This window comes from Gossypium arboreum, chromosome 5, assembly GCF_025698485.1.
Source record: "Gossypium arboreum isolate Shixiya-1 chromosome 5, ASM2569848v2, whole genome shotgun sequence".
Classification (NCBI taxonomy): Eukaryota; Viridiplantae; Streptophyta; class Magnoliopsida; order Malvales; family Malvaceae; genus Gossypium; species Gossypium arboreum.
Genome location: NC_069074.1, coordinates 9,399,485 through 9,426,282, shown reverse-complemented (window position 1 = coordinate 9,426,282; position 26,798 = coordinate 9,399,485). Strand labels below are relative to the sequence as shown.

Genomic DNA, 26,798 nt, shown 5'->3' with positions numbered 1-26,798 from the left:
TAAAAATAGTTTTACCACCAATACCCGTTCCTGCTCTTAAAAGGAAGACGCCAACCACCGGTAAACACACACGTTGGCTGGTGCGTGTTATCCGATCTTGACGAAAACTTAGTTTGGATGGGCGGTGTGTTTACCTTCGGTGAGGTTAAAAATAGCGATGGCGGTGAGATTGGATACTGTAGCAGTGAGATTTGAAACAGCAGTGGAGTGTGTGTTTGGATTCAAACGCAACGCAGCTATAGCGGTGAGGTGAAAATAGAAAATGATTATTAAGGATATTATATTAGAAATAATATATAATAGAAGTTTTAAAATTATTTTACTTTTATGAAATTATTAAAATATATGAATTTATAAATTCATTTAATAAAATATAAAATATATCTTCTATATTTTATTATATAAAATAGAAATTTTAACATTTTTAAATTAAAATAATTAAAATTAAAATAAATAATCTAAAATTAGTTAATTCAAGGAATGGTAGATTAAAATTTCTTTTGATAAAATGTTTATTATTATAAAATAATGAGAAAAATGTTTATTATTTTTAACATTTGTATGCTGCTGTAACATACATATTGCTATTTTCAACTGGTGCTTGAATTTTCAACTGGGCATAAATGGAGCAGTGGAAATTTTAGGGTGTGGTGCGTGTTACTCCCTTCAACTGCATTGAAATCTGATCATCCAAAGGGAGGTTTGTGCTGTAGTTGCACAAAAATCAATAAAAAACGCCCTGGACTGATGCCAAACGGAGAACCAAAGGCACCCTTTACTCTATCTCGAATCATCTTAATTGTTTTAACCCTTTAGTTCTAAAACAAACTTTAGTAGTGCATTGTATATGCTAAATTATGATAAATAAAAAAATTATATAAAACTTTATTTAAAAATTGGATTTGGATTTTAATTATTATGTAAATAGTAGAATAATTTGTATATATTATAGTCAAATTAATTAAAATTTAATCTAATATATCTTAGAAAAAGTATAAAAATATGAATTTGCCAAAACCAAATATATTTTAAGGATATTAAATCCATGAATTTGAGAAATAATAATGAGGGTTACATTTTAAATAGTTTACTATTTAATTTGCACTACTTTTGAAGTCCTACTTCTCAATGCTACTTATCAAAGATTTTACTCAAATAATTAAAGTGAAATTGTACTCTCTCCTAAACGATATTCATAATTAAATCAAGCTTAAATGTAACTTATTTTATACTTGTTAAAACTTAATTTAAAATATTGACATAAAATTAAGTCCAAATGTGTAAATGACTATTTCAAATAGCTCTACCATATTTTAATTTTTTAATATTTATTTTACGTTTAATCTAATATTTAATACTTATATAGACACTTTTTCATATATTTGAAATTATATACAAACTACTTTTAACATTTTTCAAAATTCGGTTGTTGAGACGTCTTAGAAAAATCATTATATACTAATGTCTTTTTCTAATTTAATAATTCTAAGGGATTAGGTTTTTTAATAGAACAAATGACAAAGCTTAATATAATATTTGATATTTAAATTATAATTTTTAATTGAAATTTAAGTTTTTTTTATATTAGTATATGAATTTAACACTTTTCTTAATTTGATAATTAAGTTTTTGGTTTAATTTGACCTAAACTTGTTAAACATTATACAAATTACTTAAAACACTAATTCCTCATTTAATTACTAGTGTTATAACATAATAAAAAAACTTATTTATTACATATTTATTATAATAGTTACACATAAAATAAAAAATAGTTAGTACAACTTTAAACTTAAACTTAGAAAAATATAAGTAAAAATTTTGTAAAAATAAGGCCTCCTCAAAATAAGTGATTTTTTTACAATGAAATTAATATATTATCAATTTATATACTAAAACATATGTAAAAAATAATACTTTAACCAAACATAATATAATGGTATTAATTTTTACAATGGAAAAAAAAACTAATGTGACTGCCATGTTAATATGTGATAAATGACTTTGAATATAATGTATAAATTATTACATTTGTTAGTTTTATTTATTGTGCTAAATAATGTTGTTTAGGATTATGATAGCCTTAATTTTTAATGGTAAGAATAATACAAGAGATATCACTTGTTTAAAATATAATATTATTTTCACAAAACCCTTAATTTTATAAAAATATTACGAGAAACTCCTTGTAAATTTGTACGATTGGAGCTATGTTCGGACACATAATTTTAATTTAATATTCATAGTTAATATCGTGTCGTGTTAGTTTCGTGCATAAATTTATACGTTAAGAGTTAATTATATGATATTACCGTTAAAAGTTTTAATTTATTTTAGGTCATTTTAAGGTTTTAAAATGATTTCTTAAAAAATTTAAAGAGGCATTATTAGTGTGATTAAATTTCAAAGTGTATTAAATGCATATTTTAGATTATGCTAAACTCTTGTTGCGTGTGAAAGTCATAGTTTGAGATGAGTTTATGGTTAAAATGGTAAGTTGAAAATATTGAAGTGTAAAATGTTTTAGGTTTAAGTTTGTTAAAATATGATACTAGTGATTATATTTTAAAAGTAAAAACTTAAATTATTATTATTGATAATTTTGTTAATATATTTATTTTCTGTCAATTTTGTGACAAATTACGTGAGAACAACTTAATCATCATGTCAAGTTGATAAATATTGACAAAAATAACTATGATTAAACTAAAATTTTAGATGAACAAAATTTGAGATTTAACTAACTTTTCAAGTAAATGAGTTAAATCTCAAATTTTGTTCAAGTATAGAGACTGAAAAACATACTTTAATCTATATAAAATATAAAAATACAAAAAATCTTATAATAATATTTATTGTTTTATAAAAATTATTTTTGATAAATTTTAATTAAATTAAGACTTGATTAATTTGTGATATTAATCCAATCATGCACTTAAAAGATTAGTTGAAATAATAATAGTGACCCATTTTGATTATCAGTGTAATAAGGGGGCCTAGGGTTTGAAGTTAAAAGTCCACTTAAAACTTAGAGCTTAATGGAATAAATTTATCCTAGGTATGAAAATGCCCCAAATTACACAAATGGCACCTATGGTTAGGGGTGAGCATTGATCGAGTCAAATCGTTTTGAGTCAAGTCGAGTAGAGTTAATGAATTCTATTATTATATTCAATGTTACGTTTATATGGACCGATTATTTAATTAATAAAAAAAATTTAAGATTATTTAATTACATAAATAATACAATTTACTTAATAATATAAAGAACAATTTTAGGCATGCAAAGTAACTATACATAACGCTACAAGATGATCATTGTGATCATAATTCAAGTTAGCTACATAAGCTATTACACCACATGCATAGTTTTATTTACCGTGATTGTGGGACTAAACAAGAAGCCAAAGAGAAAGCGAGGGCATGGGGGAAGGAATATCAAAGTGAAAAATAAAAGCTTTTAAGTTAATTTTGAGTAAAGGAAAAGGGGAAAGTGGAGGGATTCGGGAAGGAAAGGAAATGTACAGGTAAAGTAAGACTAATGGGTTCTTGATTTTGACTTTAAGGCTCATGAGTTAATGCTTTTGACTTTTAAATTTAGAAAAAAGGTAAACATTTATCAAAACGACATAGTTTTGTTTTTTCTTATTTGGATTTTCGAAGAACTCAAATTATATAATTCATATTCTAGTTAAACCAAAAGAATTGAATTTTTATTTATTTGAGTTAATCCAAATAACTCGATTAATTCGAACTATTTAATTTAAAATTTAAATTTTTATCGAGTTTTTCTAATCGAATTAGATTTTGCTGACCCCTACACATGGACCATGGTGCCCTCCAATTTTATTTATTTATTTTTAACATTATAGATTAATGATTAAATTTCAAATTTAGTTCCTATGAAGGTCCGAAAGGACCTTTCTTCTTTTGACGCATGACACCTCATGGTGCCCTTTTTTTTCTTTTTTTAAGTTATAGGTTGGTGGTTAAATTTCAAATTTGATCCTTTTACTATGCTTAAAATTGTGATTTAATCTCTATATTTTAATTTCTAACATAATTTGGTCTCTATATTTTCACAAAATTAAAATTGTAATGAACCAAAAGTTACGGTTTCGGAAATTGAGTCTTGAGTACTGTTTCCGTGAAATTTATTCATGAATATTTATTAGAAATATTTATGAATTATAGTTGAATGGTTATTTAGTGTTTAATTAAGTGAAGTAGCTTGAATTTAGTTTAAAGGGCTAAATTGCATAAGGAATAAAAGTTTAATTATAGATTAAAGAAGTAAAAGGGACTAATCTAGTAATTAGACCCTAAGTGCCATGTGTGTGTTAATATTGAATAACGTGTGTAATAGTTGGTATATATGTGTAATAGCTATAAGATATTTTATGTTATAGCTATTACACATGTTAGTTTTATATTTATTATAGGTTAATAATAGTATAATAAGTAAAATTGATAAAATAGAAAAAGAAGATAGAAAGACTAACTGAGAGCAAATGTGAAAGAAAGAAAGAAATAAAAAAGGGAAATTTGAGGATTAAGGCCCTAAAGTTTGATTAGTAAGTTGTTTTAGCTCATTTTCTTATGATTTTTATGTTTATGGATGCCTAATTCAAAGTTCTACATGTATGAGGTTAAAATGAAGAAAAATAGAGAATTTTAGATATTGATTTAGTTGAATAAATTGAAGTTAAAAGTGATTAGTTAAAGGAATTTCTAAGTTAGGTTTAAATAGGGACTAAGTTGAATAGAGCTCAAAATTTATGTTTTATAATGAATTTTATGAGTTAGAAATTGTTAATGAGTTGATTAAAAGAGAATATGAAGCTTAAGTTAAAGAAAAAAAGATTAGTAATGGAAAAAGGATGAAATTGGAATTTTTGTAAAAGTTTGGTAGAAAGTGAAAATGTGTTTTATGAATTAATATATTGATGATTTTTAATTGTATGATTGTTAGTAGCAAACGTAGCACCGGATACGTCATCAAAGAAGGGAAAAGAGAAAGTGAACGAAGATATTGTAACACCCCTCGCCCGCATCCGACGTTGAGACTCGGTTCGAGGTGCTACCTGACTTTTACTAACACTTCCATACTAAACAAGGCCATGAAATCTCAAATAATTAAAAACTTTTCTTTTCACATGTAATCTGTCCTTTATGCGAGCTTACGGGGCCCAATACATGCATTCGGGGTGGTTCGGGACTCAACCGAGAACTCATAAAAAACTTAGGAAATCTCTTGCATCAAGGCTCCACACGCCTGTGTAGGTATAGAGCACACTTGGGTGCTAAGGACACGCCGTGTCCGAACCCATGTCCAAAAACACGGACAAATACAAGGCTATTTTCCAAGCCATTTTGTCACACTCACAACACATGCACGCATACTTATACAATAGCATACAACATGACAAAATTAGTGTAACGTCCCCTAACCCTATACCGTCACCGGAACAGGGTTACGAGACATTACCAATCAGTACAGTCCAATTTCGGTCATTAATTAAAATAAATATTCACACACATCCTAGTTTTAAGATGTCGTCCCTTTAATGGGCCTCATTGTTCAATATGAACAGAAATTCAATTCAGGACTAATTTAGAATCACTACGAATTTTAGTAAATTTCAAAATTCATACTATATACCGCTGCCAACCATAATTTACTCATTTCATCAATACTTCTATAACCTAAATGACTCTCATAAAACGTCCTAGGTACATGCCATTATCAATACTCAACATACTTTACCTTAATGAATTCGGGATCGTCTTAGGATCTTGATTCAACGTATTATCTTTACTTAACTCATGCGACGGAAACAAACGTGACGCTGAGTATGGTATACTCAGTGGTATTTCTATAATCCGAACAATTTATAATATAACAAATACTTAAGATCATAATAACAATTACAATTATGCAATTATTTATTCATAGATAAATTTCAACTACTTACCATATAAATTTTATACAAATCATATAATAAACACAATAACATAATTGTTCAATTCTTAACTAAATCCATTATTATTTACTCCATTCTTTCACTTACTACTCGGTATAGCTTTCCTTAATTTACTCACAATTCAATATCATTAAACTATATTCAACTATACACTTATCAATCATATTCCATTTTAATTCATTTCAATAACAATCAATTTCATTTATATCATATCAACTTACTATCCCTGATAGCTTTCAGTATATACATACGATTCATATATCTCAAATCACATTTCAATCCATCAAGTGGCATCATATATCATCAATTCGAACTCCAATCATTTCATGAACCTTTGGTTCATATTTTCAATTTCATATCTAAATTTTCAATTCTCAATTCAATTTCTCGTTTCATTTCAATAGCTTGATCAATCAAATTTATTCGATTTATCTTTCACTTATTTATCCCTATTAACAAACCCGGACTTTGACGGATACACGGATTCCAACCCAAACACACCAGTACGGCACATTGTGCCTAAAACGGTACATAGTACCTGATCAGTATACGACACATAAAGTGCCTAAAACGACACACGAGGTGCCTGATACGACACACGAGGTGCCTGAAATATGACACATAAAGTGCTCGATCGATAAAGCCGCAAATCCGTACACTTCCGGATCTTATGGCATGCCAATTATATCCGACTCAGCCCGACTAGTTAATAGGGTATTTCATTCACTTTCTCAATTTAATAATTCTTTTATCAATATCTCATTCCGATAATTACACATATTTACCCATTTTCACAATTCATACAATTTCATTCAATTCAACAAATATATTTCAATTATGCACATTAATTCATAATTCAATACAATTCAATTCACTTTTCAATACCAAATATTCAAATATCACAATCTCATATATTCATATCAATTTCCTCATATTTCCAATCAATATATTTTTCAATATAACATTCATTCAATATTCAAATTTCTACATAATTCATATATATTATATAATTCAATCAATATAATTTCAATCAATATAAATTCAATAAATTCATCGCATACCAAAATCGATCCATTCCAATAGTAAAACATCATAATTCTAACACTAACAATTGCCATATGTATATAAATATAACAAATAATAACTAAGTTCGGATTATAGAAATACAAACCGTAATTTTCGAGTTAACTCCCATTGACTTTGTCTTGTCCTTTCTTAGCCAAGATTTCCGGTACCACATTGACTACCAAATTAATACAATTCATAATCATTAATACATTACTAATTCATATCTTGAGTTACAGAATTCTAAATTAAGATCCGCTAATTTTTCCTTAAACTAGACTCACAAATCTTCTTACAATAAAATTTTCAGAATTTTTGGTTTAGCCATTAAGTACAGTTTATTCTTTAAATTCACCCCTATTCTTTAAATTCACTAAAAATTACTTATCTCACAATACAGAACTCGGATAACATTCCCGTTGATTTCTCCTGAAAATAGACTCATTAGGGATTCTAAAAATATAACTTTAAGCCTCTAATTATTTTTCTTCAATTTTTAGTGATTTTCCAAAGTCAGAATAGGGAAACCCGAATTCATTCTGACCTTGTCTCACAAAATTCATTATATCTCATAATTTACAATTCAATTGCTTATATCGTTTCTTCTATAAGAAACTAGACTCAATAATATTTAATTACATATTTTATTCATCCTCTAATTCAATTTCTAAAATTTTTTACGATTTTTCAAACTTAGACTACTGCTTCTGTCCAAAATAGTCTTAGTACAAAATGTTGATTTACTTTAATTTCAATTTAATCCTAACTAAATTCACTTACTTTTCTATCTTAATTCATACTTTATTCCTACTCAATTTTTAACCAAACTTAGACATAATTATCTATTTTTCATCATAAAACCATAATTTCGAAATTCTTTCAATTTAGTCCTTAAAGCATAAAACTTATGAATCACTTTACAATTCAATCCTTGTATCATTTTTAACTTGAATTTCTATCAATTTAGCCCTTAATTCATCATTTTATTTAACATGGAAAATATCTAGAAATCTAATAACTATCAAAATATCAACTTAATTTCATCAAAACTTTGTTCTAAAACTTCTAAAACATCAAAATTAAGTAAAAAGGGCTTGATTGAACTACCTATTAAAGCTTAAAGCTTCAAACCTTCAATTTTCTCTTTTCTCCCCTTCTTTCTTTCTTTTTCTCCCCTGCTCTCTGTTTCGTTTCATTCTGTTTCTATTTCCTTTCTTTTGTTTCTTTAATTTATATAATATAATATAATTAAAACATAAAATATCTTTATTATATAATAATATACTAAACACAAAAAAAATCTTAGATTTTCTTCACGGTAAACCGCCTCAATTTATACTTTTTGTATAATTTCCTTTTAGTCCTTTTTATTTTCTTTTAATCTATAATTCAACTTTTACCCTTATTCAATTTTAGTCCTTTTCTTAATTACTCTTAATTAAATTAAATTCACTCAATTAAACTCTAATTAACCACTCATTTTACTTCGTAAATATTTTTAATAAATATTTACGAATCCATTTTTCAGAAACAGAGACCCAAAAATACACTTTTTCGGTAACGGTAAAATTCGGGTCATTACAATTAGGCACTTAAACCTTCCTAACATGACATGACCATGGTAATTTCACATGCAACCATTACAATAAGTTTTTCTTTCATCTTTACCATATTAATGCTATAGCTATCAACATGTCATCAAACCTCTTGTCCATCACAAAGCATGCATAATCATATCCACAAACCATTCATGAAGCATTATTAACTATTTACCAATCACTTAATCCTGCATTAGTTATTAGCTCATCAATGAATCTCAATTCAATCTCTACGCATACATGTTGTAAGCAACATCACAAGAGATAATAACATACATGCATAAGAATAATCATATGGGCCCATAACGATATTAGCCGACATAGGCCAATTTACATGACTAATACTACCTTAATAACAAGCCAATGCCTTTGGCTAAATCATAATATTACAATACTACCTTAATAACAAGCCAATGCCTTTGGCTAAATCATAATATTACATACTCACATTAAAACCCTATACATGCCATAGACTAGAATCACTTGAGTTTACTTACGCCGATAGCGTTAACTCGACAGTGTGATAATATCTCTGACAGCCTCCAACCCGAGCTAACCTGGAAACTCTAGAAAACATGGGAAATAAGAGGGTAAGCTTTCGCTTAGTAAGTTCATATTAAAACAATAAGCAACTCATTAACTTGTTTTATCAATGTTTACAACATATTCTCAAGTTCACTACAAGCTCTCTTCCTGAGCAGCAGTCACTAAATTATTTATATCTAGAGCTACGAAACTTCAAATTAAGTTCCGTTAATTTTCCCTGAAACTAGACTCATTTATCTTTCTTCGATAAAATTTCCAGAATTTTTGACCTAGCCAATTAGTACAGTTTATTCCTCAAGTTTGCTCCTGATTCACTATTTGACAGTTTCAACACTTCTGCACTAAAGTTCAATTATCTCATAGTACAGGACTCGAATAATGTTCTCGTCTATTTCTCTTGAAACTAGACTCATATGTCTACTTACTAATTTTTTTTCTAGAATTTTTGGTGAAGCCATTTAGTACAGTTTATTAGTTAAAATTTCCCCTGTTTTAGGGTATGACTACTCTGACCCCTATGCACTACGAACCGAATTTATCTCTGTACATAATTCCAATGATCATGCCGTTTGTTTCCCTTAAAGATAGTCTCAATAAGGAATCCATGCATGTAAGGTATGACTCTTAATAATTTTTTTACAATTTATGGTGAATTTATAAAATCAGAACAGGGGATCTCGAATTCATTCAGACCCTGTTTCACGAGAATTTAAATATCACACAATATAGAATTCTTTTTCTTCCTTTATTTCTTTCATGTGAAAATAGACTCATTAAGCTTTAATCCCATATTTTATTCTACCTTTAATTCATTTTCCACTATTTTTAGTGTATTTTCAAAGTTACACTACTGCAGTAACTCAAATCTGTCAAGGCTAAGTTACTCATTCATGGTCATTGTTCATAATATTAATACAACACCATTTTATCCATCATGGTAAGAACACATATTATGCATCATAGATCATCACATATCAAGGCATTCTCATAGGCTTAGTATACATACTTGCACAACTCGTAACATAACTCGAGTGCATACTCACCAATGACTTACCTCATTGGGACCATTATCAACTCTTTCCTTGGATTGCCCGTTGAACACTTGGAATAATAATTGGATACTCAGAAAAGCCTTTGCACATAAGTGCCTCAATTGTAGCGAAAGCTATCTCATATCTCATGACATTTCAATGCTCACTATCGAGCTAGTCATCTAGACTCATAATTCCTAGTGACATGTCACTCGTATCCTAATTTATTCCTAAGGTTCAAACGGGATTTTTCCTTGCCTATTAAGGCTTTGTCTTATCTATTTCTATTAATCACATACACATTAATATCTGTACAATTCATGTAATGATAACATTTAAATACATGTATAGCATGGTATTGTTTACATGCGAACTTACCTCGATACCACAAAGGTGAAAAGACATACTCGTCCATAAATCGATTTCTTTCCGTTCTAGGTCCAAATCTCAATTTTCATCATCTATAACATCAATTTAGCCTAAAAATCAGTCACAATATTCATATGGGTCTAAAAATCATATTTTTACAAATTTTCATTTTGACCCTTAAACTTTTGCATATTTGCACTTTTGCCCCAATGCTCGTAAATTAATTTTTATCACATTTCTTTACTCCTTGAGTCTAGATGAACCATTTTCATAACTACAGCAGCTCATAATTTCAACTATTTTACACATTTACAACTCATTTTACAACTTAGCAATTTAGCCCTTTTTAAGGTATTTTCATGCAATTTCTTTCACAAAAGTTGTTTATTAGACAACTAGGACTCATAATCTTCCATAAAAACACAGAAAACAACACATTTACTCTCATGGTAAAACCCTAGACTCTTCATCATTTTGCAAAATAATCCCCTCTTATGAAAGCTCATGCTTTAGGGATTCCAAAAATGTAAAAATCATCAAGCAAAGACATTAAAATCACTTACTATAAAGGGAGTTTCTTTGCTGAAATTTTCCAGCTTCTAAACCCTTTCTTTGCTGCCATTTTTCGGTGGAGAGAAGATGAAGAAAAGATGATATTTTCTTTTCTTTATTTTATTACTAATTAGTCAATTAAAACACATAAAAGCCACAAATTTTGGCCTTTTGACCAATTGGTCTCCCCTTGGCCGGCCACACACTTAAAAAGGGTCTAATTGCCCTTTAAATGCCTCCAATTTTAGTTCTCTAGTCTATTAACACATTTAGGCATTAACACACAACTTTTACCTTTTACGCGATTTAGTCCTTTTTCGAAATTGGACTAGAAATCGCTAAAATTAATTTACCAAAATTTACATGCACTTATAAAATTATATTATAACACAAAATAATACTAAAATAATTTTCTCTGGCCTCGAAATAGTGGTCCCAAAACTACTGTTCTGACTAGGGCCAAAATTGGGCTGTTACAGATATCGATTAAATTCGATAAATAGTGGTTTGTATTTCTATAAACCGAGCTTAATCGTTATTACTATATTTTATATTTATATTGTATGAAAATGTGAATGAGGTAAGTATTTTTACCATATTGAAATGAATGTGATTTTGAATACCCTATTAACAGTGTCGGGCTAGTCGGATATAGTTGACATGTCATAGGAATTGGAAGTATTGGGATATTCCGACATTGAGTCGATGAGACACTATGTGTCGACTACTGTTAAAGTTTCGGATTTGTTCCGATGAAGTACTTTGTGTACTATAATGTTAAAGTTCCGGATTTATTCCGATGAAGCACTATGTGCTTATCCCGGAGTGTGGGTTGGATCCGTGTATCCGTCAGTGTCCGAGTTATGTTAATAAGGGTAAATAAAGTAAAGGTTATTAAAGTACTGATTGATATTGAATAATAGCAATAATGTGTTTGAATTACCATGTTTTAAAGTTGATTAAGCTATTGTTTATAGAAATACCATTGAGAGTATTCTCACAGACGGTTTGTTTCCGTGCGCAGGCTAGGTACGAAAGTATAAGGACTCAGCATACAAGCCGATCCCCAAACTCAAATTGGTGAAGTTTCTATCTTTTTGGAAAATGGCATTGTACCTAGGATGTCTTTTGGTCATTTTGAAAGTATCTAAGTTGTTAAGTGATATTTTGGTATGTTTTGTAAATGTTACCAAAACCTTAAGTATGGTATGTTTTGATATGTTAGTGAAGAGTAATAAGAGGAAGTGTTGGTAAATATTGTAGAGAGAAGAAATGAAGATGTTATAAACTTAGTTATCAACATTTTATACTAAAACAGATTTGGACAAGAGCGGTAGTCCAACTTTGAAAATATACCAAAAATAGTATAAAGTGAATTAGATAATGAATAAAATTTTAATTGAAGCTTAATGAATCTATTTTATATGGAAGAAATAAAATAGGTAAAAGAGTTGTATTTTATGAGATATTTACGTTTTGGTGAATTCCCTATTCTGACTTTAGAAATTCACCATAAATTGTGTATTAAGAATTAGGACTCAAACTTTATTTGTATGGATTCCTTATTGAGTCTATTTTTAATTGAAACAAATGGCATAGTCATTGGATTTCTGTACAGGAAGAAATTTGATTCGTAGTGCATAAGGGTTAGAGTAGCCGAACCCTGAAACAGGGGAGACTTTTTCTAATAAACTGTACTAATTGGCCTAACCAAAAATTCTAGAAAAAAATTAGTAAGTAGATATATGAGTCTAGTTTCAGGGAAAATTTACGGAATTAGATTTTGAGTTTCGTAACTCGAGATATGATTTTTTTAGCGACCGTGAAGCAGATGGATAGTTTACTACGAAAACTGTTTAAGTGCTAAGATAAGTTTTGTAATGTCTCCTGCTCGACTCCGGCGATGGTCTCGGGTAGGGGGACATTGCAAAAATATTGCACGATTGTATATAATTTAAATGTCTTAATAGTCTTAGAGTTTGACGAGTGGCTTCCCATTTTTTTAGTATGCCTTTTGTTTTTTTTTTATTTACTTTATATGATAATGGTCAAATTTCAATTTTGTCTCTTATACTTTGTCGAAACTTAGATTTAATATATATGCTTTAATTTTTTTATATAATTTGGTTCGTTTACTTTGTAGTGTCATTAGTTAGTTTAAATAGTTAATATTGTTAATTATTTCAATCAAATGTTGAAGTCAATTTTTCTTAGGAACATTATGATAAAAAATTATTTTATATTGATTGAGTTCAAGCGAGTATTTTTAAGAAAAAATCCTAATTAATATTTTTAATATTATTTTTATTGTTGCATGACTACCAAGTCAATATATATATATTAATTTTAAAATGTCACTACAATAAATTTAATAGAGAAGTTTTAATAGTGATAACAATTGAACTGAATTTTTAATTCAAAAAATAGTGAGATTAAATTCCTATAAATAAAAATAGGGACTAAATTCTAAATGTACAAGGTGTTGGAGACTTACAACATATTTTAACCTTCAAATTTTTACTTTATAATTTTGACATAAACAAATAATCAACCCAACATAAATATTAAAAACCAGTGAAGTAAAACGTAGAAACCGAATAAAGCCCAAAAAAACAGTTGGATCAATAGCATGGATTGTACAAAATTTTGTTATTGCTTTTTGAACCAATCATATATCTTTCTTTCAATCTCAGTATTATATTCATCTATCTAAATTATACTTTGTTTTTTGAAATTATAATTTCTTTTTGTGACAAGTGATACCTAAGCTACCCTTTTCTTCACAAGTCGGTATCCTATTCCTCTAGCTGTTAAATTTATTTTTAAAAAACTTAACCTACAAATTGATACTTTAACTATGGCCAATTACTTTTTTTTGGTCACAACATAAATTACTTTTCTCCCAAAGTTGTTACCTTTTATTAATTCAATTGTTAGCCAATTAAGGTTTTCAGAACTGGACCGATGTTGAATCAATTAGGCCACTAATTTTCAATTTGAATGGTTCGTCCAATTTGTTCAACTAAATTATTAAAAAAATATAAAATAAAAATAATAACATTTTAACAATAGAGAAAATCGATTAAATCAATTTTTTTAACATGATTAAATCGACAAATATTAGTTCACAAGTCAATTGATTCAACCCTTATTACCTAGGTTGATTCCTTGTTCAATCGGTTTGACAAGTCAATCTAATCTAGTTTTGGAAAAAACAAATTTTCATTGATGAAAGAACTTTTTTAATCCCCTCAGGTCGAGAAACAAGCACTGAAATTCAAAAACAAAATTAATCATTAACATCTTGACCTTTGGAGTGTAAATTTTGAGCATTGTTTACTTCCATATATTATAAAAGAAGAAAAAAGGAAAAAGGAAAAAAAAATAAAGAGAGAAATAAAGTAAAATTATTTTTAAAATTTTAAATGATGTGACGGTATTATGGCTAGAACTTTTTTTTTAATAAATATAGCATTTTGGTGTAAAATGAGTACTAAAAATAGTTTAGGTAACACTTTTAAAAATAAAAGTTGCGAAAAAGGATATAATTTAGATAGTATTTTCTAGGTTAAGTTTTTTTTTAAATAGACTTAACCATTTGACTAATGGAAGTATCGACTTGAAAATAAAAAAGTAATTTAGATACCTCTTGAATATCAAAATGGAAAAATGATATTATTTATATATCAACTTGTGAATTTAACCTTAAATAATATAAAATTTTACATTGACATCAACAAACAATAATAAGGAATAGAGAAAAAGGTAAGGTAAGATGTTTTCTAATCCTAATAGAGAAAAAGGCAAAACATGACGAATAGTGAAAAGGTCCCCAACAGAAATGTTCATCGAAAAGAGAGAAATGGATAAGATGTTCAATTGCCCATCCCTCATTTCCCTCTATATAATCCCATTTCATTGCATTATATGATTTGCCCATTACTTCCCCGCTATTTGGGACTTTGGTGATAAGATAGTAATATCCACATGGCAGCAACGTTTACTAGAGGATCACCTTCAATCAATTCCTTATTTTTCAAGTATGTCGTTTCATTCATCCCTTTAAAGTTTTAATGCATTTTTGACTCCGTAATAAGTACGTGCATCCTTGTATCCAGAAAAAATGATTTACTCTTTTCTAGACTCGATAATTAGTGTATGTGTGTTTATGTTGAGAATGCAGGCCGATAATGAGGAAATATTGCACAAAGGGCACGGATGCGGTTCGAGAGCCGATGAAAATGGAGGCGGAGGAAGTGAAGAAGAGGAGTAGCATGGAAGGGAGTTGCTGCTGGGTTCCTCATGACCGAACTGGAATTTATTACCCCAAGGGCCAAGAAAAGGTCATGGCTGATGTTCCTGCACCTGCTGCCAAAGATACTGCTGCCATTCATTGGTTTTCCTATGATTAGAGCTGTTTATAAGTGGGATCGGATTAAGAATTATAACTTAAAATCAATATTAAATAGAATTTAAAATATAATGTTTTAATAGTCTGAACCTTATATGTTAATCTAAGTAAACTTGTTGAAGTTTAATTTTTATGTTGGTTCTTAGTTTTCTAGTTTGATTTAATTCAGTGAATTCTTATATACTCGATTTTGGTTGTACTTGTAATTTCATCAGAAATTCCAATATTGCACAAAATTCTTTGAGCTTTAAGAACATACAAAACTCATTTTTATATATTTCTATTAAACAACAATGGTATATCGCTGGGAACATAGTAAAATAAAAAGGAGAGGGGTTTACATTTTATTTTAATTATTATTATTTATTCACTGTGGCTGATGTTTTTAGTCGAGAACAAGCACATCTCTAGTATTCCAGAGTTTTTCTTTACTCCCTACACTTCTCTTTTCCTAAATAAACCTTAGAATTCAATTTTCAATTTCATTCTTGGGTTTTGACCCTAATTTTACAAATGGATAAAGAAGTTGCACATGCATAGTTTTTTTTCTTTCTAAATACATATTATCGATGTGTTTTACGAATATTTTGGAGCAAATATCTCATTTTTTAATTAAAGCTTTAAAAATCTTTTAGAAAAAATACTTGCTTAGATAAAATAATGAAAAAAAAAAACAAGAGAAATTTCGAACCTCAACATGTTGAAAAAAACGAGTTCATTTTTCACATAAAATAACATATAGTTTTTCAAACATTAATCGTTATAAGTGTCAACTTAGCAATTCATCGTACAATTGTAGAGACAGCATTATCAAAGCTATTGCGAGTGTACTGATTGCATTATATCTATATATTATTTTCTCTCTCCAATTATTACTTGTTGACCACCTTCCCTACATAAGCATTTCCAAAGTCAGCGTCTTTGATTTTTTATTTATTTTTAAAATTTCCCTTTTATTTCATTCAAAATTTTCTCTTATACAATGTTTAAGTTATTTATAATTTTCAACATCTAAAATAGAGGATTCTACTCACTTAACCAAGTTTGGATTCGCCTCTTTAAATCGTAACAACAATAATAATATCAATCAAACCAAACTAAAACTCAATGATGATGATAATAATAATATCGGATCCTTGTTAGACCTTACAAGATATAGGCACGCTTGAACTTATTAGGTTGGTAGTGTCACGGGAAACCCCTTACATTTCAAAGGAAAAACATAACAATTAACACCATATTTACAAAATGAAAAACCCGACATAGCGGAGTCGCGAAATAAAAAACCTTGGATCATTTACAAATCATAAACCGCAAATCACTTACATAATAAGAAAGTGTAATATTCATTACGTGTTTGCTTGGGAGAAGAGACTAATGCTTCTTAAGGTCCAAAATCCAAATGTACGTTTTACCTGGTTCGTGGGTGTTCGATCTTTCAATGCTGGGTGCTGCTCAAAGAAGTACCTGAACCAACAGGTTTTTTGAACTGAACAAGAATCATTGTCATGTTGTCGCATCCCTCCCCACCAGCTGTTGGAGCCAAGCACCTGTCGAATACTCTCTCACAGATTGCTGAAAGTTTAGTTTCCTGCACCATGGGAAGAGATCTGTAGATAATTAATGGAATCTTTATATTGATAGGTTTATAATGTTTTGTTAAGGAACTTACAGAGTTCAACTGCTCTCGTACATAGTCCACTAGTTGTTGACTTGACATACAGTCCCTAATCAACAAAACACAACGATGCTATCTTCAAATTAATGAAAACAAACATCCTCAGCAATGGCCATCTTACAAGCTCCCAATTCCCAAGGGAATCTATAAATGGTACACTACGTTCTCTTTATCTTTTTAGCAAATTAATATATACACATGTCAATGCATAATACATACATAAACAAATATAAGCAAAGCATATATATGTTATGTATATATTTCCTATGACAGATTGCTTGATATTTAATCTTTGAGAATGATTAGCAAGTAGGCACGTGTGCATCCAGAATGTGTCACAGGCCTGGAACCATCTACTGCAAATTACCTAAGTGTTCTGAATAGTATCCAGGTAGGACCGAAGGTTGATTTCAGAGCAGGAGGGTAAAAGGAATGCAAGTTCTTACAATAGGAGACTCACCAAATCCCATCACAAGCTAAAACAAGAAACTCATCGTCATCGCAGATCTCAACCTATTTTAAAGAGGGTAAAACCAGATTATAAACATGTGGATAAATATGGATACTAATTGGGAATGATGTATCTTTTGCTTAAATGGCAGCAAAAGTTTTATACATGCATCTGATTTTTTTAAAAAATACAAAAAGAAGTTTTTAATTTTGCTTAAAGAATACTACAAAAGTAGTCTCTTTACTAAATCAATTGACCAGCATGAAATTTTACTGAAAGAGCTAGAATATAACACAAATATTAAAGGCTAAAGCAATTCACTTACAGTGTTGATGTCTGGATTAGCTGTTACAATTTGCCTTTCAGCAGGTAAACTTTTGTTCTGTTTGAACTCCGCATCTCCTGCAAGTGAAAGACAATCATAAACCAACAAGCAAATAAATATTAGATCCATTGCCCCCTTGGATCTAGAAGGTACCAATAGCCCTGGCCAAGTTTAAACTTCCATTGACACGTCCGACTTGAATAAAACCACCGGCTTTCAGAATCCTATCTTTCTCCAGTTCAAGGTCTGGCTTGTGATCTTTAGACAAATTATATGCCTGTAAAAAGTGACATCTAAGAAATAAAGCATGCAGCAGCTAAGCCACGCCGTATTAAAGAGGAACCATATTGTGTATCCAAAGGAGAGAGGTAAAAGAAAAAAGGAATCTGAACGTGGAGCATTAATAAATGCTTTACATGCTATATAGTGACTATTACACTTAAAGCAAATGTTTTTCACTCTCATATCATCAATAAAATTGAAAATGGTAAAAGCATGTGCTACTTTCTACAACCATTTCCATGCAGTTAAAAGGGCAAGAACAACAGTCCCTTAAAAGTGCTAGAGTATTAACTTATGACAAAAGCACTACTTGTCATTCAACGTGGACATCCTTTCAGCTCACAACTTTGAGAGGCCTTAAGGAAAGGTTCCGTGGAAATAAACAAAATTCTGAAATTCTGTTTTCAGGGTTCTACAGAAAAGAAAATTGTACCTGCCCCTTTCTAGATATTACACAACGGGAATCACCAGCATTAGCAACAACTAGTTGCTTGTTTCGAATTATTGCAACACAGGCTGTGCATCCAGAAGTAGGTCCATGAAAATCGGAGTGAGAACCCTAGTTTGCAACCAATAGAAAAGCCAACATCGGAATCTCATAAGTAAAATAGACATATTTGACCAATCAAACAAAAGCTTCTTACTTAGTGGTATTGCATTGAAAGAATTAAATGAATCATAGTAAAGTCTCAAGCACAAATGATACTTCAAGTAACCACAGTAAATGACAGTCCTAGGTAACCTGCAGAAAATTCTTAAACAGACAACCAGAGTGTACTTATCGACAGAATGCTAGTTTCCTTCATGTTTTCCAATTTTCTTCTACAGAATCATAGGGCAAAATAAGAAGAAATCCAACCCCTTTTAACATAAGAAGGGTCCACATGCCCCTTTTATATTATTTCCAATCCAATTTGTATCAAAATCCTTGTAATAAATCTTAAAACCTCAAGCAAAGATCTTCCTTCTCCTTAATTATATCCACTTTCCGTTGTTTAGGCTTCTCAAAGGCTCATAGAACTCAAAAAGTTTCTAATAACTTTCCTCTTCCTTTGTTAACAGCCCTCTCTTGATCTAGCCCTAAAAACAATATAGTGAACTTAACTAATCATGTTCAATTCCTGACTATATCCTACCTCAATTAAAATTAGCATACTTCATAGAGTTGGTTCAATTAAGTCATTTCCCTAAAAAAGTATTGATTGGTAAAATTAAATACGTCTAAGTTCACTAAAAATAGTATAAAAAGTGTTTGTATAAAGTTCACAAGACACGAAGCTTCTGTTATTGGTATTCCCATAAAAATTTTCCAGTTTACCAAATAAGCAAATAACAAAACTAATTTATAAAGAGTTTATTATGCAAGAATATACCTAAAACCAAAATCTAGAGCATATTTCCTTGGCATGAACGAGCATAGCAACTTAAGAAAAACTTAAGGTCTTGTAGCTTAGATCTTACTGAAACATTTTCTAGTCACATACAAAATGAAATTGCTTCATACACCTAAGACAAAAATTTAGTTTTCTATCACAAAAATACCTCCTCAGGAGGCCAATCATCAAAATGGTCATTGGCTTCATCACCCTTAGGAGACCATACAAACCCTTCAACAAAACCAGAAACTTTGTCCATTTTATCTCCCAGGACTGCTAATTCTCTCCATCCTCTTTGTCCACACATCATCTCATCCATTCTGTATGATTAAAAAAAAAAAAAATAGCAGTTGAATGCATGTATAGCAGGAGAAACAATTAACAAGAAGCAGCCTTACTATATCATATTTTATCCAGTAAAATGAAGTTGATCATACTCTTAAATTTCAAGTTCATGAATGAAAAAAGCAAAAGATGCTAGAGAACAATGACCTAAACAGTCAAAGATGCAGTGGCACTAGCATATGCCAGAATGGAGCTATAAATAAACTATCCATTAAAAACAGTAACATTTATGTAAATAACAAAATGCAATTTCATCAGTGTCATAAGGGATTCATTAGATGAAAAGGAAAAACTTTAAACAACCATGTATGGCATTAAGATATTTTGAGTGGCAATGATCATGGAGCTCCAAGCACATGGTCCATTTCCTGATTCCCAGGAAACTTGGAACATATTACTTACTTGTCAAAGGCAATTTTTCAGCTGCCTTGTGGTTGAGCTATGACATATCTTCCGTATATTGCTACCAAAAGAATACACAAATAAATCCAGTAAAGGAACCTGAGAAAAGCTTTCTGTACTGAAGTCCCAATATCTCCAGCTGAATACGCCTCATGCTTGAGCACCTGCTGATGAAGATGCTTGGCACAAAACTTAGCCACTGCTTTACCTACAGATAAATGGACCCACATATAATATGCTTAAATGACTAGGTACAAAGAATTTAATCAGATCAACAACTAATTTTATGTATAAAAGCTGTGAAAATCATGAAAGCATCAATAAGAAAAAAGGGAACAAGAGCAAAAGTAACAATTCTGTTGTGAGCAGCTCAACTTTTTTGTTTAAAACATTCCACAGAAACCAATATTTACCTACACAACTGATATGAACTAAAAACTTTCTCTATAAGTTTACAAACATGAAATGTTACAAATAGTATTAACTATGCAGAACATAATCTCAGTTTATCAAAAGCTGCCTGAGAAAGGAAGGTACCCTCCATCCCGGAAACTCTCCAAGATGCATCAATATTTCAAAGCATTCAAATCCAATTTTAGCAGAAAAATCAAGAAGAAACTTTGCAGCCAGACATAAGCATTCATTGCATAGAAACTCAAGAATGAGTTGAGTGTCTAGGCCCTTAACTCTATCAATTACAAAGAAGCATCTTAAGAACCTAACTGCAGGGGAAGCTGAACTTGAAAGCCAAAACCTTATCCTCACAATTGACGACCTTTTTGCCAACTAAGGCATGGCCTGTACATGCAGGTCTTACCTATCCAGTAATGTGATTAACCAGCTCCAATCCCTTTCTCATTTTCTAATAGAAAATATCATCATAATACAAGAAAAGCGAGCCCAAAATGCAGCTTGCTCTCTACTGGTCATCAAAGTGTGATGGTATATTCAGAATCATTAACGAGGTCATTGGAGTGTCAGTGCAAGTCAAATTTTAAAAGGATTATTGGGCTCAACTGGACACTACAAGTGGCCTTCAAATAAAAGAAAATAGCTCAACCAATTAAGGCACTGTATACCATATGGGACTGAACTGCCAACTCAACATTATCTTCAGATATTATTTTGTACCGAAAGAGTGCTAAAAACAAAACCAAGAAAAGAAAAGACAAGATTTGATGACATACATCCTTAGATCCAACTTTTTTAGCTTTCTCTTTGTCTCCTTTTTATGAATTGAAAACATAAAAGTTGTTACAATAACCGTTTCTAAACAAGCAAGGTTGCACCTTTCGCCTACAGTTAAGGAAAAGTTCTATAATAATATTTGCACAAAACCAAAAAGAAAAGGACACACGCATACAAACAGAGAAAGCTAATGCCTCCAATGATATGTATTAAACACACTCAGGTGTCAACAGGTCGGTCTCTTGTAATATCATAAAACCTCAGTATTTAAAGACATAATTTTGCTCTAGTAGCTTTACCAGTGGCAAGACCAACACACTTACTGGTCAGTTAAGGTTTGTCAAAGGAATAACTAAAATTATATTAGGAAGAAGGAATACAAACAGCACCAGCAAAGGGAAGAAAAACTTCACTGAAATCTAAACTTTGTGAACTTTTTAAAGAAAAAATAAAGTGATGTGATAAAAATTAAAGGAACAAAGAAAAGAAAAAGAGCTCAATCCTTACCTCCATGACCATCATAAACACCAAAAAATGATGTTGAGTCGTCCAGATCCAGATATGCTGCATGCTGCAAACACCATAAAAACAAATTCATGGCATCATTGAAGGCAAATTGAGTTATCAAGAGGTACAAAAATGGCCTGTAGTTAAATGGAAATAATCATCAATTATTATAGCAGACATGCTTTTAACAAGGACCTGTATCCCTCAAACACCATAGATATAACAGGTTTCCAACATAGTTGGATATGCATCAAGCAATTACTTCCAAAAAAAAGCATGTGTGCACGCATAAGAAGCAAAAATTATCTCTTGAGATAAATACGTTAGGAGCTCAAATTAAAAGGACATGTTTTTGTATCCTATGTTGCCTAGACTCTTCATTTTCCCATGTTATCAGGACTAAATGGAAAATTTTAGAAAAGTGTAACCTGGGATAAATATTTCTAAAGGCCAAACTGACACTCTTCTGTCCTATGTTACCTAGACTCTTCATTTTCCAAATATGCATGTTTGACACTTGTGTTTGGCACATATTTAGACATGGATATCGAAGTGTGATCTTCCAAACATGTGAAAAAACTTAGAAAAAAATAGAGCATGCCAGTTTTGGACATATACCCATATCAAACACTCATCCTCGAGGTTGGGTACCATAGATGCTAACCCCCCCCCCCCTCTCCAACCAGCACCAAGTATGCATGCGCCGAGACACACACACACAAAAAAAAATCCCTTATGCCATAGATATCAGAATAATATTACCAGCTAAGTCTCATGTCTATCTTTAGCTTGTATATCATGTAATTTGATTCCTTAGCATCAATATGAAATAGCTTTAAGAAATTACATGTCAATTTATTGTCATGACTCACAACATTCCAATCAATGTGAAAAAACTTTAAGAAAGTAGCAGATTAACTTTTGAAATCTTTATAATCTGATTTGATATTCAAAAAAATAGAATCAGTAAAACACTGAGGAGCTTTCTCACTGCCTTGTGATGATGCGATCTTAACACTCAGCTTAAAAGTTATATGATTCTTAATACCATGTCAAGAAGCATGTAATAGGTGTAAGATAAGCAGTTATTAGTATTTATTCAATACACTAGACATAGGATATTGGCCAAGACTAGATATAGGATATTGGCCAAGACTAGATATTATTTAATGCCTTGTTAAGAAACGTATACTAGATATATGAAAAGCAGATATTACGATTTGTCGTTAACAGAAGGCAAGTCCTATGACTTTAGTTAATGATTCAAAGATAGTATATTAAGTCAAACAATGAGAAGGTAGAGAGAGAACTTACAGCATCTTCCATAGATGCACGCCATCCTTGCATGGACGACAATCCAAATCGAAGCTTGTCATTTTCACCATCTTCTGATAACTTCTCAGTTTTTGGGGTGCTGAGATATACCCCCATTTCCTGAATAAACCAATAAAAACTATCAGGTCACATATTCTATATTAAATTTCTACTTCCATACCTTGAAACAAATGACACAAGCACATGCATATGCTTGTACAAAGAAATCAATTGTTTCTGCCTTACATATCTTTAAACATTAAAGTATGTAGAATATACGCACAATTCCTCACCACTCCGCACAAAAGCTTGTAGATATAATATATGCGAATATTGTGTGGTATGAACATATGGCAAGCTTAATTCTTTAACATTTGCGCACGGTCCTAACTCCATTAACTAACAAAATGGTAATACATTTCAATAGATTAACACAAAACCGCATGTCAAAACACAGTTAATAAATGTTAAAAGAGATCGAATCAAACTAGGACAACAATATCACTATCCTTTTTCTAATTCAAAAGATTTATTCATAATCAAAATCGTTTTGGAGCAAACATGTCCGAATCAAAAATCAACATCAAGGCAGCTATAACAACCTAATTTCTCCCGTTTTGATGATGCAGAAAGTCGAGCCTAGAGGAACAAAAATTTCCCGTCAATCAACATGCATTTCTTTTCATTTTCTTTGGTTTTTCCAGGTACCAAACAGATCTAACAAAGTAAAATAAATAAAATTAATTGAAACTAAAACGCGTCCAATGGAGATCGAATTGAAATTTGTATTTATGATAATCGATGCGAAAATGAAACTCACTTGTTGGCAATTTGAGAATCCGTACGGGTTTTCAGAGCGAGAGAGATGAGAATGGATCTGTTAGAGACACTGTTACTGTTTTCTTTTCTTTCATCTGTTCTTTGATAATCATTTTTCGAGCCAAATGAACCGTGGCTACGACACGTACTGCGTTAACTTCGGGCACTTTTGTTTGGATAAACTGTACAAATTGTCACTCAACAATGCATATATTTTTATTTTGGTCACTCAACCTTTAAAATTTTTAATATAACCATTAATGCTTGTATTCATTCTTGTTTTGGTCCCTTTAAATTAATAATGGAAATAATAAGGTGGCCTTTTCTCTAACTGGTATATAACATATTTAATCCTTAATATATTTTATCAATTTAATCCTAATTCTAGATAATTCAATAATTTTAACACTTCATATTTACAAATTCTTTTAAAAATTTTGAAGAAAGAAAAGAAAGGATAACTTACTTTTTTCAGGTTTTAAAGAACACACAACAATTTAATATTAAGAGTAGAAAAAACCCTGAAATAAATAATAAAATAAAATCATCGAACAAGAAGAGAAGAATTTAAGGGAATTAAAGAGATTAAAAAAAACTGACCTTTGTTTTGTGTCAGACTTGGGGTTTCTTTCTCTTTACTTTTAAGCTTTTGATTTTTCCTTCTGTATTTGCTCATATGTTTATGATGTTGTATGTTGGGTTAATTTGAAAGAATGATTGTCCTCCAGTAGGAAAGCTAATTGTCAACAACAAAATCTTTACTTTTTTCATTATACTGTCCAGAACAGAGTCGCGCTATAGTTTTAGAAAGACTGAGTAGCATTAAAGCGGAAACGTTTATCACCTTCTTGCAGTATTTGTTGTTTTAGCATTTGGATATTACAGTTACTATATATACATATATCCCTTGCTTGAGAATACTCAATAATGAAGTTTGTAAAAGATTGGATGATTGGTACTCACATGGTAAAATCATCTGATTTTTATGTTGTTTTACCTGTGATTTAATCAATTATGTGAAAAGCCAATCATAAAATATGAGTATATTAACGGAGGAGATAATAATTTGCGTAGATCGTGTAAAGAAAAGACGACTTACGGTAACTCAAGTTGAGTTTCTTGAGAGGTTGAGACAAATTTGAATCAAATAAGAAGTTGTGACTAGCAAAAGAATTTGGACTAAAATCCTAACAAGTAGCTATTTGGTTTCAAAATTGACACGCTTGATCAAAGAACAAGTAGGAATTTGTAAACATTTCTTTTACAAGTAAAAGGTTTTTGTTAGGATAAAATTAATAAAATTTGTAAATGTGAAGAGTTAAATTATTGAATTATTTAAAATTATGATGAAATTGATAGAATATATTAGTATTGAGAATTAAATATGTTATTATGTGAGTTAGAAAAATGTCATGCTATTATTTTTATTATTAATTTAATAGTAAGTGACCAAAATAAAGAATGTGGTCATTGTTGGAACCATTTTTTATATAAATTTTATAATAATATTTACTTAAAACTAATAATACATTAGTATTACTAATTAAATTTCCACTTTTTTTCTTTTTCTATTTTAAAAAATTATTGCGACTCAACTTTCTTTAAACCAATACTTGGTCTTGCCGAAGGTAGCGCCAACCTTTGGGTTGGTTATCGACTGCAACTTTTTCAACAATTTTTTTTTTTAATTTTTAGTTTTTAGTTTCAACCCACTTTACTTTCTTTTAAAAGTTGATTCTTTTCCATCATGTTTTCTCTCAAACTAATGATGATTTTAATTTTCATTTATTCCTTTTGTCTTTTAGCTGTATTTGTGGTACATATGAAATTTGTTAAGGTAAGATTATTATTAGATTTATTAGAAATTATTCTTAACAAATCACGTTAGAAGAGTGTTTGTAAAATTAAACTCTAAGATGACGAGAAAGATAGATTATTAGATACTTGATTTTTGTGCATCACTGATGCAGTGGATTACTTGGGACTTTTGATAATGATTTTTCAATTGATTGGTATCATCAGGTTCGTCTTAAGATAGGAAGGTTAAGATGCAAATATAACTGATTTGATCAAGTTAATGTATCTCTTTTCTAGATTATTTCCTACTCTTTTTAATGTTTCGATATTGTTAATTTCCCTCCTTTATTTGAGCTTTTTTTGTAAACAATGGTATTCGTGCATAAGTTTATAATTTTTATGTATTATATGTGCTATGTATTGTGTTTATGTATTCATTATTTATGATTCTTTTTAATGATAAGTATTTTTTGCTTAAAAAATATTTTAGTTTTGTTTCTTACTAAATAATAAAAAAGAAAAGATATATACATGGTTGCTCCTCATCTCAAATGGTCGGACTTAAATTTTCTTTTATTGAAAATGCAATGTATTTTATTATCACATTTAATAATTAATGGTAAAAAAAAGTTAATTTTAAAATTAAATTAATTTTAAAATTAAATCCTAAGCACCTTTTAAGCCTTGGTTTTATTTTCTAAAAACTTAAAGCTTAGCCAGAAAAGGAAAGCTGAAGCTGAAGCTTAGCCGGTCAAGTC

General features: G+C 30.1%; 2 protein-coding genes across 5 annotated transcripts; one reads left to right on the top strand and one right to left on the bottom strand.

Moving 5' to 3' along the window:
• The first annotated feature begins 15,039 nt into the window (after positions 1-15,039).
• Positions 15,040-15,792, top strand: LOC108453424 (uncharacterized). The gene is made up of 2 exons (XM_017751518.2): positions 15,040-15,185; positions 15,329-15,792. The coding sequence occupies exons 1-2, from the start codon at positions 15,133-15,135 to the stop codon at positions 15,555-15,557; spliced, it is 282 nt and encodes a 93-aa protein (XP_017607007.1). The 5' UTR covers positions 15,040-15,132; the 3' UTR covers positions 15,558-15,792.
• Positions 15,793-16,692: 900 nt separating this feature from the next.
• Positions 16,693-24,984, bottom strand: LOC108453423 (probable protein phosphatase 2C 21). 4 transcript variants are annotated; one of them, XM_017751516.2, is made up of 12 exons: positions 24,245-24,469; positions 24,027-24,141; positions 23,425-23,544; positions 22,111-22,174; positions 20,515-20,623; positions 19,835-19,988; positions 18,726-18,851; positions 18,164-18,287; positions 18,011-18,087; positions 17,695-17,747; positions 17,229-17,283; positions 16,693-17,147 (listed from the first exon to the last, which is right to left on the bottom strand). In XM_017751516.2, the coding sequence occupies exons 3-12, from the start codon at positions 23,539-23,541 to the stop codon at positions 16,995-16,997; spliced, it is 1,032 nt and encodes a 343-aa protein (XP_017607005.1). In that variant the 5' UTR covers positions 23,542-23,544; positions 24,027-24,141; positions 24,245-24,469; the 3' UTR covers positions 16,693-16,994. The 4 variants fall into 4 exon arrangements, 3 of the variants coding, with proteins under 3 accessions (XP_017607005.1, XP_052884365.1, XP_017607004.1); XM_053028405.1 differs by lacking the exons at positions 24,027-24,141; positions 24,245-24,469 and adding an exon at positions 24,844-24,984; XM_017751515.2 differs by lacking the exon at positions 24,027-24,141 and having other exon boundaries at positions 24,245-24,441.
• Positions 24,985-26,798: the final 1,814 nt, after the last annotated feature.

Coding starts and splice junctions, on each gene's coding strand:
- LOC108453423 (XM_053028405.1), bottom strand. CDS start 23,541: ATGGGGGTATATCTCAGCACCCCAAAAACTGAGAAGTTATCAGAAGAT. Junction 22,175..23,424: donor GTGCATCTATGGAAGATGCT/GTAAGTTCTCTC, acceptor TGGTGTTTGCAG/CATGCAGCATATCTGGATCT. Junction 19,989..20,514: donor GTACAGAAAGCTTTTCTCAG/GTTCCTTTACTG, acceptor TTAATCATACAG/AATGGATGAGATGATGTGTG.
- LOC108453424 (XM_017751518.2), top strand. CDS start 15,133: ATGGCAGCAACGTTTACTAGAGGATCACCTTCAATCAATTCCTTATTT. Junction 15,186..15,328: donor ATCAATTCCTTATTTTTCAA/GTATGTCGTTTC, acceptor TTGAGAATGCAG/GCCGATAATGAGGAAATATT.